The sequence below is a fragment of the Hyaena hyaena genome, unplaced genomic scaffold (genome assembly GCF_003009895.1).
Source record: "Hyaena hyaena isolate Hyena2069 unplaced genomic scaffold, ASM300989v1 scaffold_439, whole genome shotgun sequence".
NCBI classification, from domain to species: domain Eukaryota; kingdom Metazoa; phylum Chordata; class Mammalia; order Carnivora; family Hyaenidae; genus Hyaena; species Hyaena hyaena.
This window is the reverse complement of record NW_024081067.1, coordinates 1,240,584-1,253,999: the sequence shown is the minus strand read 5'-3', so window position 1 is coordinate 1,253,999 and position 13,416 is coordinate 1,240,584. Positions and strand designations below refer to the sequence as shown.

At 44.6% G+C, this 13,416-nt stretch overlaps 1 protein-coding gene across 6 annotated transcripts in view; it reads left to right on the top strand.

Moving 5' to 3' along the window:
* Nucleotides 1–1,422: 1,422 nt before the first annotated feature.
* Nucleotides 1,423–13,416, top strand: part of NPL (N-acetylneuraminate pyruvate lyase) — a 37,761-nt gene continuing 25,767 nt past the window's right edge. For 2 of the 6 annotated variants that reach the window (XR_005531914.1, XM_039252997.1), the window contains exons 1-3: nucleotides 1,423–1,939; nucleotides 3,983–4,088; nucleotides 6,278–6,363. Coding sequence is in view for 5 of the 6 variants with exons in the window: in XM_039252997.1 (XP_039108928.1) it covers nucleotides 6,296–6,363 (68 nt within the window). In the remaining variant the exon portion in view is untranslated. The remainder of the gene's footprint in view (nucleotides 1,940–3,982; nucleotides 4,089–6,277; nucleotides 6,364–13,416) is intronic. The other 4 variants (XM_039252994.1, XM_039252993.1, XM_039252996.1 and 1 more) reach the window with 4 other exon arrangements.

Sequence of the window (13,416 nt, the reverse complement as noted above, 5' to 3'; positions counted from 1 at the left end):
TCTCCCCTCTTCTGAGGCCTACTCCCTGCCTAAGATAGTCAAGTGTCAGCCTCCCCCAGGAAGACTTCAGAAACACTCTCCCGCCTCATCATACCCACACACTCACCCCTCTGCCCAGATCAGAGTCTTCCCTTCTCAGTGTTTTATATCTTTTTACCAGCATACATACTTTTAAAGGTAAATGTCTTCCCCACAATTCATTGGAGAGGCTGTGAGTTGAAGGGCATATAATGGAGACTACGATGCTCCCCTCCACCATTCTAGTGAGACCCTTCCCCACCCTTTTCTTCCCATAGCTTCTACCACAGGTGTCAGCCCTGTATGATGATCAAGGCTCTCCCTGCCTTCTCCCTGGGTCCCTGGCCCAGTATACTTCCTGCACATCAAATCCCCAGGGAGATCTTAGGGGGGATCCCTAGTGTTTCTTAGCAAACCCTAACACACTATTATAAAGCACTGCTTTGTCCTACTACATGTATATAAACAGTAGTTGATTCATTTAGCATATTGGTTTATTGGTTGACAATATTAAGCCTAGTATCGTATACCTTTTGGGTACTAAAATACTTAATTTTGCTTGTATTAAAGTATGACTTTGAAAAAAAAAATCACTAACGTCCCATTAGGATATAATATCCTGTTAACATTCCAAGACAAACATAACTAGGACTTTTCCATTCCTCTTTTGCAGGAAAACAGAGTAGTGGTTAAAAGTATCATCTCCCGGACTACTTGAAACCAAATTGCAACTCAGCTACTCATGGGCACTGTGGCCTTTGGCAAATCACTTAAACTCATTTAAAAAAAAACTTTGTTTTTCTGATCTTTAGAATGGGGTGGTGCTAGAGTACCTGGATGGCTCAGCTGGTTAAGCCTGGGCCTTTGGCTGAGGTCATGATCTCACTGTGAGTTCAAGCCCCACACTGGGCCCTGCACCGGCAGTGTGGAGCCTGCGTGGAATTCCCTCTCCCTCTCTCTCTGCCCTTCCTCCACTTGCACTCCCTCTCTCTCAAAATAGATAAACTTAAAGAATGAGATGAGGCTTCCGCAACTGTAAAATATGACTTTAAAAAATAGTACCCACGACCAAGGGTGGTTTTATGAATTGATTAATGAATTAATTTCTGGAGCTGAGTGCAATGAAAGAACTTCTCTAATGGATTTAAAAGCACGCTGCAAACTAGAAAGCCCTAAGGGAAATTTATTTTCCCTAAATGAATTAAGCATAGGCCTTTTATGGAAAATTGACGATAACGCACGTTAACAAGAGAAAGCTGAGGGTTTGTCTATGTTTCCGATGTATCAGCACAGCACGTGACACTAGAAAGAAAATTCTTGACATTCTCGCAAGTAGAGATATTTTGTTTAAAAATAATTATCCCGTTCAAAACTCTTTCAGTTGTTCTCCAGGATACGCAGGAAAGCTGCTGCTATAGTAACTAATCCAATTTTAATATCCGTCCACAGCCTTTGCACACGAGGGCGTGCGGGCTTGGGGCAGCGGCACCAGCCCGAAAAGCACAGATTCCCCGACTGGCAGGCAGCCCAAATTTCTAAGCCCACAACCACGAAATACCTGTAGCTGCCGCCGGGCGCTGGACAGAAGTTAAGGCGCCCAGGCGCCCAGGAGGCACCCGCGGGCGGAAGGACCCGCGCAGCGAAAGGAGAAGGAAGAGGTTCGCCGCGCGGAATCCGGGTGCGCGTAAATACGCGCGGCGGCTCCGGACGTGCAGGCTCGGAAGTTCGCGGTCCCGCGCCTCCCGCACGCCCGTCTGTAACGAGGAGGGAGGCGGAACCGCAGGTGTGCGCCGCGGCTGGGGCGTGCGGGGCGCGCGGGCACGTGGTGCGGGGCCGCGCGGCCGCGGAGGCGAGAGAGGCCGAGGCCCCACGGCGAGCGGCGGCGCCCGACAGGCGACCCGGGCGGATCCGGGCTTCTCTGGTGAGCGCGGCCCGCGCGGGGCGGCCGGGCGGCCGGAGACCGGCAGCCCATCCGGGATGGGGGGCAGAGGGGCGCGGGGACGGGACTCGGGGCTGGGCGCGGGGACGACCCGGAGGAGAGGGAGGGCAGAAAAGCTGGGATGTGGGGCTAGAGAGAAGTGCGAACGCGATGGTCCCTCCCGGCCTGGGGGCAGGCGTCTGCACAGAGGGACCACTCCCCTGGATTCTTTCCCGGCCGCATAGCCTTCCCCAAGGATCCTTTCTTCAGTGACCCGAGTCAGCTGTGGAGTGGAACAAACTTTAACAATTGCATTTAATCCAATCCCTTCATTTTATGGGAACTTGTTTATATTTCTGCGATGTGGCTTTCTTTCGTTTCTCCATTTCTCTTCCTTGTTTTTCACATATATCTCGAATCATTCACCATGCCCAGGAGTGCAACCTCTTTCTCCCCCAGAGATTTTTTTTTAACTTCGCTCTTTTACGGATTTGACTTGAAGTCTTTGTACTAAGTGTTGTCTGTGGACAGAGATGCAGGTTTCTTTCTTTCTTTCTTTCTTTTTTATTTCTAGGAGAGAGAGAGAGAGAGACAGCGTGAGCAGGGGAGGGTCAGAGAGAGAGGGAGATACAGACTCCGAAATAGGCTCCAGGCTCTGAGCTGGCAGTCAGCACAGAGCCCGACGCGGGGCTCGAACCCACGAATCGCGAGACCGTGACCCAAGCGAAAGTCGGACGCCCAACCGACTAAGCCACCCAGGCGCCCCAGAGATGCAGGTTTCTAAGAGGAATGCCCCCTTCCCAGCATCTCTGTTAACATTCTAAATTCACATTGAGCCTTAGGGTAGAGAACATTCTGACCACTTGCTACAAAGAATGCCAAAGCTTGACATCAACACGTTTATTTAAAATTCGAATGTACAAAATATCAATCATCTGTTAAAGTTTTGTGATCTTTTGCCCCATCTCTTCCTGGAAATTCAGCTTTAACAAAGTCAGCAAATTTTGCTTTTTCAGTATATTGCTCAGCGCAGATTTTTTTGAAGCTGTTCCTGCCCCCTGGTGGCATACACTGTAGAAGAGGAGCCAAAACTACCCTGTTAATAACATGCAGCATTTTTAAGGAAAAGGAAGTGTTTGAGGGAATTTTGAGGAGTAAGAAACTATCTTCCTCTTGGGAGATCAGGGAATGTTCTTTAGCTTGTACGGTGAGTTTTAAGAGTTGTCTAGACTCAAGGGGCTGAAGTGGGAGATAAAGTCATTCCAGATGGGATAACATCAAAGGAAGCAGGCCAGAGGGGAGAAGGCAGGGAGGTGCAGCAGGAAACAGGAGCTTAGTGCTCTTCTGGCATGAAGAGATTTATGCAGAGATCTGGCCCAGGAAGTTAGGTATTTCTCCTACAGAGGCCAGGGGAAGTTGTTAGCATTTCCTGAGCTGGGCCAAGGCAGGAACAGAAATGTCTGTGTTTCTAGGAGATTAACCAGGCAGCCTACGTGGGTTGGAGGAGGAGAGTGGGGATTAAGGCAGTAATTCCCGACTCTGACCCCACATCCCTACAGGCTCTATGTTTTTGAGATTTTGTAATCAAATTGCATTTACATGCACTTAATTCTATTTCTTTCGATCAAGGGCATACATAAAACTACCCATCCAAGCTTCGGATGATCCTAAGAGCATCATTGTAGCTGCCAGAGTATGAAATAAGTGTAACTAAAAGCTCAGAATACAGACGTCTAATGTGAACAGCCTAGCACTGTTTGAATTAGACTTTTGGTGCTGACTCTAGCTCTTGAGGCTCATATCTTTTGAACCTTCTTCAGCCCCTTGGGGCCTCTTAGACCTGGGGTTGTGCCTGCTGGTCTAGATAAGAGATGATAAAGGGTAGGTTATGAGAGAGGGAGTAGGGGGCAGGGAAGGATTGCAGGGAAGGAAGATGAGAGGCAGGGTGCTGGTAAAAAAAAAAAAAAAAAAAAAAAAAAAAAAAATCCTTGCTAATGTCCTGTAGCCATCTGGCTCGACTTCGTACTTGTATACTTGTACTTACAGCGTGCCTGGTGCTGTTGTTAATCATCCTGCAAGAATCCGTTTAATTCTCGACAACCTATGAAATAAGGCTGTTATTGACAAGAGTGAACACTGAAGCGCAGAGAAGGTAAATAACACTTCCAGGCTCGTCCCCCTGGGAAGTGGTGGAGCCAGAATGCGGACCCATGATGTCTGACTCCAGAGCTCACGCTCCACCTCCTCCCCTGTAAGGATCAAAGGAAGAAATCATCGGAGATGGTGGTAGATTCAGTCTGAGGTGTCTTGAGTTCAGATGCTTTCGGGAGTGCCAGGTGAAGATAGGCAACAGGCATGGCATCCATCTCCTTTAATGCACAGACATTCCTCTGGGATTGGCCTTGTGTTTTCCCCATGGGCCAGGTGATTACATTTATGTTTCAAAACGTCCAACAGGATTTTAGTCTCCTCTTCAAACTAGGACAAGGCAGAAAAATCCTAGTATCCCATATATCATGTAAGGTTCCCCTTTATGTCCTTCCCCTTCTGTGCTTCAGTACAGAGCAAAACTACTTGAAGGATTTGGGCTTAATTTCAGGAGCAAGTCTTGCTAACAATGTATCTGTAAGGGGAGATATCACGTCAGCTTTCTATAAAAGCAGTAAATTTTGCTAATGTGTGCCCTTTCATATCTCTATCTTTGTTTTGTCTTGTTTCTGGCTTCCAGGGCTCACCTGAGTCAGAACTCCTGGGGGATACAAAAAAAAAAAATAAAAGATACGATCTCTGTAACAAATAAGTATATACTACTATTTGGGAAAATGAGGCTAACAGTTATAAAGAGCAAACAAAATGAGACAGTTCGTAATTATTATGTTGTGCGGATCAAATTTAAGTATAGTGAACACTGTGTTTTTAAATGTGCCAGTGACCTCAGACCTGTAATATACCCCAACTTGTCCATTACCTATAGACATCACTGTTTTTGCCCTAAGCCAACCATCTTTTTGTCTGTCACCAAATACTATCTGGTTATATTTTATTTTTTCTTCAGTTGTTAGACTTTGCATTCATGGCTTCAAATTTTTATGTCTTACAGGGGCGCCTGGGTGGCTTAGTCGGTTAAGCGTCCGACTTTCGCTTAGGTCATGATCTCGCGGTTCGTGGGTTCGAGCCCCGCGTCGGGCTCTGTGCTGACTGCCAGCTCAGAGCCTGGAGCCTGTTTCAGTCTGTGACTCCCTCTCTCTCTGACCCTCCCCTGCTCACGCTGTCTCTCTCTCTCTCTCTCTCCTAGAAATTAAAAAAAAAAAATTTATGTCTTACAGCTCAAAAAATAATAACAGTTCTGTAACTAGTTAAGTGGCAAAGCTGAGAGTTGAACCAGGCAGTCAGCTTGTGGAATCCAAGCTATTAACTAGCACACTCTGTTGCCTCTCATTGCCTGTTTTTGGCAATCTCTTGGCTTTTTATGCTGGTATGGATGGGTGTACTCTACCAGATGGTGAGTGATCCTTTGGCCCCACATGAGTGGGATCAGGTTGGGTTTCTAAGCAGTGATCTCCCTGTCTGTGGAAGTTGTCATCCAGCTACAGTCCGAACACCTCATTCAATTACCCACGTATTCATTACCTTTTAATTGAACACAAATCCAGCAGGTAACTCAGTGCAGGGAAATCAAAGGCAAAGGAAAGGTATTTCCTGTCCTAGGAAGCTTGATCTAGTGGGGGAAAGATGAATAAACAATTATGATACAGTGTACATAGTCTACTAAAGCTAGGAAAAGAGGGCAAAACCGATCAAAATTAGAATTTTCAAGCATAGTTAGGTAAATCTGAAGATCATTAAGTAGATCACACAGAAGCCTTAATACTGCAAGTGCTGGTTTTGGGTGAGATTCTTGCTTTAAAGAATGAAGATATGATAAAACAAAAGAGTGTCCCTTTTCTCCCGACCATATTTCAATTTAAGTAATAGTAATTTTTTTATATATATGATCTCCCTGAGTTAGATTCATGGTCTTTCTTGGGCCTGCTGTCATTCACCGCATCTCTGTGAGGTTTCAGACTGCCTGAATTACCTGTATAGACAAAGTGGGAGGCCTTTCTGATAGTATTTTCCCAAACACTGCTCCCTTCTTGTCTCCCCCCTCTCCTGTCTTTAAAAATAGTCTCCTCCTCTGCAGAATTAAGCTCTACACTTTACATTCTCTTCATTTGCTCTGGGTTTGCATACTTGTAAGCATTTTTCACAGTTTTAAACTGGGAATGGACTTTGCCTGGGGGTTTGATCATTAATTGACATTCGTTGAAGAAGGAAGGAATTACATTGTATGTTTTGCAGACTGTTTCAAGCAGCTCAATGGCCTCCCCAAAGAAGAAACTTCAAGGTCTTGTTGCTGCAACCATCACACCGATGACTGAGCATGGGTAACTATCATTTGGGGTCTAAGGGGATCTGTTTTCACTCCACCAACATGGACAGAAATTCTCTACAATAGCAGTCACTTAGACTGTGCACCTCTGTGATACTGTTGCCAAATGGCAGCTTCTGTCAGTCATCCCCCCCTGCACTGTTTCTGACCCCAAGTCAGAGAAAAGGTCTCTGTATCGCAGACTGTACAGAAAGACAGAAGGTACGATGTGGCATGCTGCCTTTCTCCCAGCGTCTGTAGCTCCAGAAAGTAAATTCTCTTTGTATTTCATCAGAGCCCTCACTTTTCCAAATAAGGCCGGTGGAACTGGATGAGGAAAATCTCATTTTAGCAGGATTTGCTATTAAGCCCTGGCCTGGCCTCTCTAGATCCTATCCCTAGAGAGCTGCATGATTCTACCCCAAGCTATTCGTAGATGTGATAAAAGTGTCCTCCGCTGAGGAAAATGGGGCACGTGGCTGCAAGATGGACCCCTTTGTATGTTTATAATCTCATTTCGGCATTGGTTAAATGTTGGGAGCCTGCAGGAATACGACATAACAACAGATTGTTGCTGAGAACTCATTATCCAAGCAAGTTTTATAACTTCCAGATGAATGTTATGGCAGGCCCTTTGCTCAGTCCTAGCAGATAATGGTCACATTATCTAGGTGTTCACATGTGACGTGTAACTCCTCCCTGACATTGGCATTAACAAAAAGGGGATTTATCTGCCTGGGTCTAAATGCTTTTGACATGTTAGAAGGGTAAGTCTGCCAAAAACAGCCAGAATTCTGGCTTCTTTAAGCTGCTTCTTTCTTTCTTTATAAAATGCAATGATGATTAACCTGCATGGTGGAGTTACAGGTGTTCAAGTGAGGTGCTCAGTGCAGGGTCACACAGCACTTAGGTCAGTAAGTTTGTTTGAGCCACTGTTGTGGCATCAGACGGGAATAAAAAGATGATGGAGCATTTAAGATACCTTTATGCATGGCATTTATTTTTTGGTCTTCTGTTGCTGAATTTGTAAACCTTAACTCTACCCCCTTTTTAAAAAGGTGAATTTTCTTAGGACTCTGTATTCTCATTGAGAGTTGGCCGTATCATAGTCTTCCCTCAGATCATTGGAGTTTAAGACCTCCATCTTTAAGTTTCCTGAAAAACACGTCTTTACTAGGTCTAAATCAAGTTCTTGCTGACATGGCATTGAGAATACTCAGTGGTTCATAGCAGTGTTTTTCCTGTTGCTTCTCCATTTCCACAAGTTCAAAGAAAGTCTGAAGTCAGCTCTTTGTCCGTGTGTTAGCCACTGTTGGCCCCATAAAACAGAAAAATCCTGTGACTGCATGAGCAGGCAGGATTCACTTCCTGTTATTGACTAGGATCCCGTTTGCAAGCTCAGAGGACTACATCTGGTTGATGCTGCTTTAACCTTTTTAACCAAACCCTCAGCGTAGGAGGGACTTCTTGAACAGACTCATTTGTTCATTTGGGACTCACCAAGAGTGTCAATGTGTTCTTCCTCCCCATTCTGCTGGACACCAGGCCCCATGTATTAGAGATAAAGGACTCTGCTTTTCTGGATCCTACTCCGCTCCCCAAGTACCTCTGGCCGTGCTGTCTCCATTTCTCTGTTTCTTCCTTTTTCATCAGCTCTTTTCCTTTCTAGAAACTTCACTTTCCTGATGTGTGAAATCAAAGTAAGCATGCATTTTTGGGGGTGCCTGGGTGGCTCAGTCAGTTAAGCATCCAACTCTCGGTTTCAGCCCAGGTTATGATCTCACGGTTTGTGAAATCAAGCCCTGCATCAGGCTTTGCACTGACAGTGTGGAGCCTACTTGGGATTCTCCCACTCTCTTTGCCCCTCCCCTGCTCGCTCTCACGCTCTCTCTCTTTCTCTCTCAAAAACTAAATAAACTAAAAAGAAAAAATTTTTAAGAATTAAATTAAGTTAAATTAAAGAGAGCCTGGGTGGCTCAGTCGGTTAAGCTTCTGACTCTTAATTTTGGCTCAGGTCATGACCTCAGGGGTCATGAGTTCAAGCCCCACATGGGGCTGCTTGGGATTCTGTCTCTCCCTTTCTGCCCCTCCCCTGCTCATGCTCATACTCTCTGTCTCTCTCAAATAAATAAACTTAAAAAAATTAAAATGTACATCAATGCAAAGCATATAGTAGGTGTATAAGCTATATGAATTCCACTTTCTCCTTCTGCCCGCCCGATCTAAGCCTTCCTGTAGGTACAAGGCAAGGTTGGAGGATCCACCAAGGACAGGTGGGCTCTTGCCTACTTGCCTACAGGGCAATGTGAACTTCTGACATGTCTCCAGGAGATAGAAAGAAGGGTCATGTGGAATCAAATACCTGGAAATTCTGCCAGGTGACCTGCCATCATGGAGTTTTCCTAACCTGGCTCATAAAGGAAGCCACCACCTCCATGAGTGAGAATGGCTGAACAAGAGCTATCCCCCTGCATCCTTTTTTTCTCCATAATTCTTTTTTTTTAATTTTTTTAAAAATTTATTTCTGAGAGAGAGAACATGAGCAGGGGACGGTCAGAGAGAGAGGGAGACACAGAATCTGAAACAGGCTCCAGGCTCTGAGCTAGCTGTCAGCACAGAGCCTGATGTGGGGCTCAAACCCATGAATCATGAGATCATGACCTGAGCCGAAGTCGGACGCTTAACTGACTGAGCCACCCAGGTGCCCCTTTTTCTCCATAATTCCAAGAAATAATCAGATTCAGTGCTGGATGTAAGTTGATGTTCTGGAATGGGGAAGTTGGCAGAAAGAACATGATTAAGTGGATTTTAGGTAGAGTATCTGGGTTCTTGACCCCCAGCTTTACCACCAACTAGCTATCTGACTCGGGGGCGGTCTTGTCACCTGTTAAAAGTTCTCTTTCATATTCTCTAAAGAGAGGAACTTCAGCCATATCCGCTCCAAGGCCTATTCGAATTCAAAGAGTCTTCAGCCCTCTGGTGTTATGTCATGAGGGATACTATAGTGGTCCCAGTAAGAATGTTTAAAAGTACCTGTAACCCCAGTCCAACCTGCACACTGTAGCCCAGTGTGCTTCCTCATAAATAAGTCTAATTATGTCACAACTTTAAGATCTCTGCTGATTCCCTTTTGTCTAATCCTTGCTACTTATCCATGGACTATTTGCTTACATCACATAGGAACTTGCTAGGAAAGCAGAATCTCAGGCCCTACTGCATACCACTGAATCAGTACAGGCATTTTAACTGTCCTGGATGATTCTTTAGCACGTTAAAGTCCAAGATGAACTGATCTCATGCTAAAGCCCAGACTATCTGGGATACCTCTCCTGCTACGTTTATGGTCCCCCAAACACCTTGTATAATTTCTTCCATCTCTGCCTTTACTCATTCTGTTTCTTTTGCCATTTTCTACCACCATCCTCTCCTCTCTCTACTCCACATGAGCTTTTACTCATCCATCAAAACCATCATCTGGTACTTCCCCCTCGTTTTCCCTAAAAAGAAGATGGAGTCCTTCCCCTGTGATTCCGCATCAGCCTGTGCACATCTTCACACATTACATCAGCCTGTGTACACCTGGTTACACGTTACCTATCTCTCCCACCAGGCTTGGAGCTGCTTCACCTTATTCCATGGATATTTATTGAGTACCAGGCAATCCACAAGGACTGAGGATGTTTTTATTCATCTCTGTATCTTCAGCATGTAGCACAGGGAATGGTAAATTTTGATATTTCATGAGGAAAAGAAGTTAACACTGATTGGGTCAATACTAGGTGTCAGTCATCATGTCGGGCATTTTAATATACATGTTCCAATTTTTTTAATGTTTGCTTATTCATTTTGAGAGATAGTGAGAGAGAGAGAGAGAGAGAGAGAGCGAGCATGAGTAGGGGAGGGGCAGAGAGAGAGGGAGAGAATCCCAAGCAGGCTCTACGCTTAGCACAGAGGCAACAGAGGGCTCGATCATGACCTGAGCTGAAATCAAGAGTCAGACGCTCAACCAGCTGAGCCACTCAGTATTCCAATTTAATCTTCATATACATGTTCCAATTTAATGTTCATAACAACCTTGGGAGAAAACTACAAGCTTGTTTGTGCAGTTGATGAGACCAAGATCCTAAAGGTTAACACACTGCCCCAGCCTTGTCGCTGGAGAGAAAAATCTTTCTCGACCCATCTCAGCTCTCATCTTTTTCTACGCTAGAGTAGAAGACATTTGCTTTCCTTAGTTCCTTCAAGAAGTCACTCTTTCCCTTGGGCCAGTACTGTGTTTAGAACAGAAAGTCCATTTCATATTGGCCAAAATGTCAAGAAAAATGGTGTTTCCTCCCTGGAATGCCCTCGGCTTCATCACAGGAATCCTAACAACAACCTCTGTTAAAAACAGACCTGTTACCCCGGTCAGAAAGGACCTGGACTCCTGCAGTTGGAGTTGTGTAGAGTATTGTCTTTTTAACTGTGTTGAAAGACTACATGACCCAGATTCTCAGAACAGAATGTTTTCTGGCAAGGCAGGGTAGTTATGGTCCCTGAATACTTAGCTGCAGAAGGAGTTTTGAAGTAGCCAAGTAGTTATTTTGGCTAGAAGCACACATAACCTTCATCAGATTTTGTATACATTTGAGAGTTATATGTAAAAGGCAAAAAAAAAAAAAAAAAGGAATATCATCAGATTTTCTGACAGGCGTGTTCATGACCTTTCCCATTGATTCTGTATTCCCAAACAAAGTGAGTATTCCACTTAGTGACATACACCAGGAGAGGAAATTAATGGCAATAGAGATTATTCTCTGAAAAGCCACTTCACAAAAATTCTGTTCTCCTTCTCTCCTAAGAGCAGAGATCCAGTCTACATACAGTTTCAAACTGCACCCATTCAGGGCAGTGGCAAAAATAATTGGATAAACATTCTCTCCTCTTACATAGTTTACAACTGTATTAAATATCCAAGGGTAGAAGATTAGCTAAATTAATTCTGTTCATTCATACAATGAAATGCTGCATAGCCAGTCTAGTAACAGACTATCTGAAGAAGTGGGGAAATATTCAATTTGGCGTGCTAAGTGAAAATATACTACATTGTACAATATGACCATATTTATTTAAGAAAATGGTGTATTGTATGTTGGCAAATAAAAAATATGAAAGTAAGATAAGAAATATAAGATAATATATATCTTATATATAATATATATAAGATATATATTATATATAATATTCTTATATTTATAAGAAATATAAAATAAGAGTAATAGTCTCCAAGGAGATATGGCGTGGGTTCTTCCCTCCCTTTTTATTGTCTGTACTTTCAAAAATAAATGACAGAGCTTCTACAGTATGAAAGTACTGTTATGAAAAGAAACTCATGGGCCTAAGGCAAAGAATCTGAACCCCTGGGAATTGAAACTTAGATATTAAATTGGAGTTAAGTAGGGGAGGGACTTCAACAAGCCTGGGGTCTGGTCCTGGATCATACGACCCTGAGGTGGCCAACACTGGGATGTGTTCTTGGGGCTCATGAAGGAAGAGGCATGCAGCGGAAAGCCAGTCCAGCCTTTGGAAGTGAACTGGCTTGTGCCACCTCTGACTTCCTTGAGCAACAAGCCCCAGATGGTCATCCAGTGGGGAGAAGAATCATCCAGTCTTATTGTTTCCATTACCTCTAGTGACTTCCTAATTGCTGAGATGGTGCCTGCAACAGTAAACCTACCCCACACTTCACAGAGAGAGTAGGATGGGAAACTAGGGAAGGGAGCAAAGTCCCCAGAGAGCATTATCCTGTTCCCACCCTAGCCCTGCTGTTAGGGTGTTTTTGTGACAAATACGGTAAAAGTTCTGGGTAATTTCACTGGAGTCACTTGTGACTGGAACCATCCAGCCAAGGCCTGCAGAGATCTGAAATCCCTAACATGGTCTGGGGGGCTTCTATGCCTCCAAAGGGGACAGCCTCTGCTCTTTCCAGCCATCTGGTGTTGTACAGAAATGCAGGCCTGGCCTTGTTAGATCTTCCGGCTTCTCAAAGTCATTTTGTTAAACAGGAGACTAGGGGCGCCTGGGTGGCTTAGTCGGTTAAGCGTCCGACTTTTGCTTAGGTCATGATCTCGCAGTTCGTGGGTTCGAGCCCCGCGTCGGGCTCTGTGCTGACTGCCAGCTCAGAGCCTGGAGCCTGTTTCTGAGTCTGTATCTCCCTCTCTCTCTGACCCTCCCCTGCTCATGCTGTCTCTCTCTCTCCTAGAAATAAATAAAAATATTTAAAAAAAAAACAACAGGAGACTAAGTGTTTAACATCGTGAAAATCAAAGAACATTTAGGAGCCATCTCTCTTCAAACTTTCTCACTCTAAAAGGATTTTAGGGATATTTTATAAGAAGCAACAAGCTGCTTTTTTTTTTTTTAATTTATTTTGACAGAAAGAGAAAGAACACACAAGTGTGAGCAGGGGAGGAGCAAAGAGAGAGGAAGAGAGAGAATCCCAAGCAGTGTCTGGGCTGTCAGCTTGGAGCCTGATGCAGGGTTCAAACTCTGAAACCATGAGATCATGACCTGAACCAAAACCAAGAGTCAGACGCTTAACCAACTGAGCCACCCAGGCACCCCAACACGCTGCTTTCTTGAAGGGATAGATAATTTATCACCCCAAGCATTCCCAACCCAAGTGAAATTGTAGCTGCCATCCAGAAAAGTCCTTAAAGAAGTAGTGGGAAGGGGGTCAGTGTAGGTGGAAGCGCTACCCACTGAAGCCCTAAAATAGTGTGGAATTCACTGAGAAAGGAGAGGCAATGTGGGCTCCACATGCTGGCCTATATCTGCCTAAGGGTGCAGCCAACTCCTTGGAAAGAGAAGAGCCCCAGAATAGAGCCATATCGACAGCAACCCAAGATGTCCAAGGGAAGGAGGAATGTAGGATTTCATCCTATTTATTCCACATCTACCTCCTCGAAGCCTCCATTCCCAGCCTTCCTGATTGGAATAATTATTGCCTCTTCTGAGCCCCTGTATACTTTTTAATTCACTCATAGTCTTAAACATATTTTCTTAGTATTCTAGTTATTTATATACTATG